Here is a 4,702-nt window from a genome sequence, read left to right as displayed (position 1 = left end):
ATAGATATTCTTATAAAAATTTCTTCACATGAAAATGATATTGTAAATCAGTAAATAATTTAGTCAAATATATTAAATTAAATACGTTAAATTATTTGGTAGTTTACAATATTATTTTTATGCGAAGATATTTTTATAAAAATGTATCCATTAAATATTTTTTTAAAAAATACTTTAGTCTTGCAAATTGAAAAGTTCATCCATTCCATTCATTAAGAAGTAAATAAGAAACTTAGCCAGGAGAATCTATACTTCTATAGTAATGGTCCTGCTAATACCCTATTTACTGACTCATATATAGGTCACATATCATTTATTATTATTACATACATGTTGTGTATACAATATGAACATAGTGCCCTTTCCATCTTATAGTTGAATTCATATGATTTAAGAAAATAATACACCATTAATTTGACTATTAGTAAACTAGTATCTATCATTATTCATGTATATGGACCCTTTGCATCTTATATTATTTATTAGTATGTTTGAAAATGAGGAAACCACACTCACTCCCATTTCCCAGAAGAGTCAATTCTGGAGACTTCAATCTTTATCATCACTTCATCCATTTCATACTAAATTTAATTTTATCCGATCTAAATCGTATACTATACACATCATCACCATCATGATCATGACATGTATATATGCACCAAAGTCGTTGATTAATTCTCATCGAAAATACATTATATTAATTAGTATATATTATTTTATTAATTATATTATGACAACTTGACAGTATATAGTTACAACTAACTCTCATTCATCATGGAAATTAGAGGCTATATAAACACATATATTTTTGGATCAATTAATTACTAACCAATACGTGTAAGTTCATGGTGCTATTGTTTGACAATTAGGTTCAAATGGCTTTAAATATATATGCCAGAGAACCTGTGGAATATACCTACCTTTAATAAACCTAGAGAACCAATATATATATATAATATGCTCATGAGCTTCACAATGTAGAAGATAATCAGTATACAAATTAAATTAATTTAACCATGAGTGATATAAAGTTGCAGTTAAAACTTATAACCCAATTATTTTCTGCCAATAATAATAATTTAGTTTTTTTTGGGTCAAGAAATAATAGTTCCATTTTGATTGGGCTACTTACAACTAGCCCATATAAGTCGAACATCAATTTTGCGTATTATCTAATTCATCTTTCATTGGTCCATTTCACATTCCAGCCCATGCAAATCTACCCAAACTTTATAGTTTGTTCTCTGATCCGTAATTCAATCCATAATTCCATACAAATTATGTTGAATCCTTGAGCCCCCAAAAATAGTTCCAATTGGATTGAATCTTTTGTACATGTTTATATATATTTTCTATTAGTGATAAGTATATATTGGCTTAAATGGAGCTCAGTACCGCGACGGATTAGTCCTTGACTTGCCGGATTGAGGGATACCGTGGGAAACCAAAAAAAAAAAAAAGGTATATATTGAAGGTCTATACCAAAAAAAAAAAAAACAAAAAAGTAAATATTGAAGGTAACCAATTTGGATTCGTCGACGATCAATTCACTCGTCTGTTTAAACAAATGTCGAAAGTTTGACTATTGTCTTATACATGCAGTAATCTATTGGTTAATGATAAGCCTTTAAATGGAGCTTAGATTCACAGCGGATTAGGTATTGATCTATCGGGTTTGAAAATACCATGAACAACAAAAAAAATGTAATATCGAATTAAGAGATACCATAAACAAAAAAATGCAATGAATATCAACTTTTTAATGGAGTTTAGATTCTCACCAAAAAAAAAAAAAGAAATTCCCAAATAAATCACTTTCACTTGAAGCATGAACAGATAAAAAAAATGGAATATCATTGTCACTTAGAAAGAACAACATTGACTCATATGGCTTAAAATGTCAACAAAGTAGGCGTCCTGTCTCATTAGCCTGTTGGCTTAAATTAATTTCTTGTATAAACAAGTTAAAATAAATAATTATGACAATGACAATGAAATATGCATGGAACATGAAATAAGATAATATGAAAGATGGAATTCTTAAGTCCAATGGTGAAAGCTGACCAATATGAAAGCAAAAAAAATATAACCCCGTAAGAAAGCTTCAAATTTTGCTTATAAAGATTTCTTCAAGGCCAAGTTGTAATATCAGCTTTGAATCAAATCTGACACGTTCTTTTCTGCTATTTATTTGTAGACCCTATAGTCACAAAATGCGGTTCCAATTAGTGACCATGTCACACTCTTAATTTATATTGTTAGGTTAAATTTGTCTAGATGCATTAACTAATTATGAGATGTTTGATTTAGCTTATAACTTCTGTTTGCAGATACACACACACACACAAACTCATAGTTGAAGAAAACAAGTGATCTTATTTGGACTGCAACAAATTAAAAATAAAAAATTTGTAACGTGACCTCTTTGTTTTTTTTTCCCTCTTCTTTTTTTAAAGGTATGTGACAAATCCCCTACAGATAAAGGTGAAAATAGACTGCAAAAATAAGTATTAATCTACATATAATAATACTTAGTAATATATAAACCATTAACAAGAATAATACATTTTTTTAAAATAATCATTACATTTATCAACACGAACTTCATCATCATTTACAAAAAGTCTATGATCAAGTCTATTGAGCTAATAAGTTTTCCGAAAAATTAAATTTGACCTATTTAATAAAACGAGCTAAACCGAATTGACCCTAAAACTCGGTCCAATTCCACCACTACTTATACATTTATCAATAAAAAAGGTAACCATTATAAATTAGGAGTTAAAATTCTATCACTTCATGCATCCCAAAAAGCTCAAAATCCACTAGATTGCTGAATCCTTGTCAAACAGGGATGATGATGCTCGACAATGTTATGGTATTCATTATCTCAATCTCAATGACATGTAACTATCACTTCGGCTCTTGTAAATTAGTATAAGAAACAACCAGAAAGATTAATAAAATTAACCAAGTTTTATCCATAATAATATATGAAATTGGCTACAAAAAGCATAAACTGGGTCAAGTCAACTTGCATTGTTCATTACATTAATCATAATCTAATGCTTTGCTGATAAGAAACGAAATGGTAAACGCAAATATAAAGCACAAATTCAAACAAAATTGGTCCCTTATATTGTACCCGATATTCAAAGGTCTTGCACGCTCAAACCTGCACAAAGCGAATACAATGAGTCAATTACAAAACAGAAAGAAGTAACAGGGAAAAATCAAAGCATGACTAAAAAATGGCAGAAGCATGGAGAAATTCTTGGATACCCAAGAACACCATGTAGATTGTACTCATTCTATCATTCGCCGTGAGCACATCCAGATCATGATTAACCAGAATCTAAACCATTGTTTTCCCTAGACACAACGGAATCTTATACTTCAATAAATTGGTTTCCCATTATAACGAGTTAAACCTCTGAATTTCCAACCGATGACATCAACTATCTATACAATTCATACAACGTACATAAATTTTTTCCACTAGTTTCTTGGAAGACAAGCATAACAACTAATAATTGCATATATCAGCAATAAGATTTCTTAAAACTAACCTGGAGGAAGTGATTGCTTCAACTTATCGGCCTTCTCAAGGTCAAAAACACAGAGGGTATACAGGTACTTGGAGCAACGAACCTTGAACTTGACCACATCTCTGCTCCGCTTGATTTTCACAGAACGCGCATCCTTCCTACGGGCTGTGAGGAGGAAGTCCTTAATCTCATGAATTTGCTTCGGCTACATAAAACCATTTCATGAAAAAAAAGCTTGAGTACCAAACTACCAAAGGTAAAAATTTAGAGCAAGTTCTTAAATCCATTTCATCCATTTTCAAATCAAGTGATGACATTCAGATATTCCCCTTATTTTTGTTGGTAACATATTCTCTTGACCCGAGTTTATATCTTTAATGTCTAGATCCCTCGTTTCAAGAATAAAATACATTCAATCTATTATTCTCAATTGCCAAAATACAACACAGAATAAAAAAAAAAAAAACTTTAAGAGCTCACAAAAACATAAAAACTCCAAAAACCTAAACAAAACATATTGATAAAAGTGACACTAAAGAATTACACACACTTCAGAATTTAAATGAGTTATATACCAAAAAAATGAGTTATAATGACTTCAAAGTCAAATTATTTATATTTGGTACTTTCTTACAAGTTATTTTGACAGAACCAATTCTACAATGGCACAATCCCGTTTGAGAAAGAAGCAAAACTTGAAACTAAAACAAGTTTGCAAAATGAGCACAAGTCACAAATTACACTCAACTAAACTATTACACACCATTCTACAAATTTTGGCTAACAACAATAGCTAATCAGCTACCACCGAGTAAAATCCGAAGCTCATAAAACGAATAAGAACACACTAATTCCGAACCCTCCCTCCAAAAAAAACTGAAGGTTGTAATAGAAAAGTTGCTTCCTTTTTTTGCTATAACAAACTGTGAATAGATCAATCGTAGATACATAAACTAAGAGGATCGATAATTTGCAGAGAGATCAAATTGAAATACCATTTTGCTGACTTCGTGACTATTGGCACCGGCGACAGCTCCTCCTACAGCCCCAATCAGTGACAACAACGATTTTTAGGTTTAGGGTTCATAAAAGTAAAACCCTACACGTTGAATATCCTTCACATATTATTAAATGACGTTATTATCCTTTCTTAA

At 30.6% G+C, this 4,702-nt stretch overlaps 1 protein-coding gene across 1 annotated transcript; it reads right to left on the bottom strand.

Moving 5' to 3' along the window:
• On the bottom strand, nucleotides 2,958–4,702 carry LOC107635327 (60S ribosomal protein L38). The gene is made up of 3 exons (XM_016338788.2): nucleotides 4,544–4,702; nucleotides 3,570–3,753; nucleotides 2,958–3,175 (listed from the first exon to the last, which is right to left on the bottom strand). The coding sequence occupies exons 1-3, from the start codon at nucleotides 4,544–4,546 to the stop codon at nucleotides 3,153–3,155; spliced, it is 210 nt and encodes a 69-aa protein (XP_016194274.1). The 5' UTR covers nucleotides 4,547–4,702; the 3' UTR covers nucleotides 2,958–3,152.

The sequence above is a fragment of the Arachis ipaensis genome, chromosome B04, assembly GCF_000816755.2.
Source record: "Arachis ipaensis cultivar K30076 chromosome B04, Araip1.1, whole genome shotgun sequence".
Classification (NCBI taxonomy): Eukaryota; Viridiplantae; Streptophyta; class Magnoliopsida; order Fabales; family Fabaceae; genus Arachis; species Arachis ipaensis.
The sequence above is the reverse complement of the archived record's forward strand: the minus strand, read 5'-3'. Positions and strand labels throughout refer to the sequence as shown.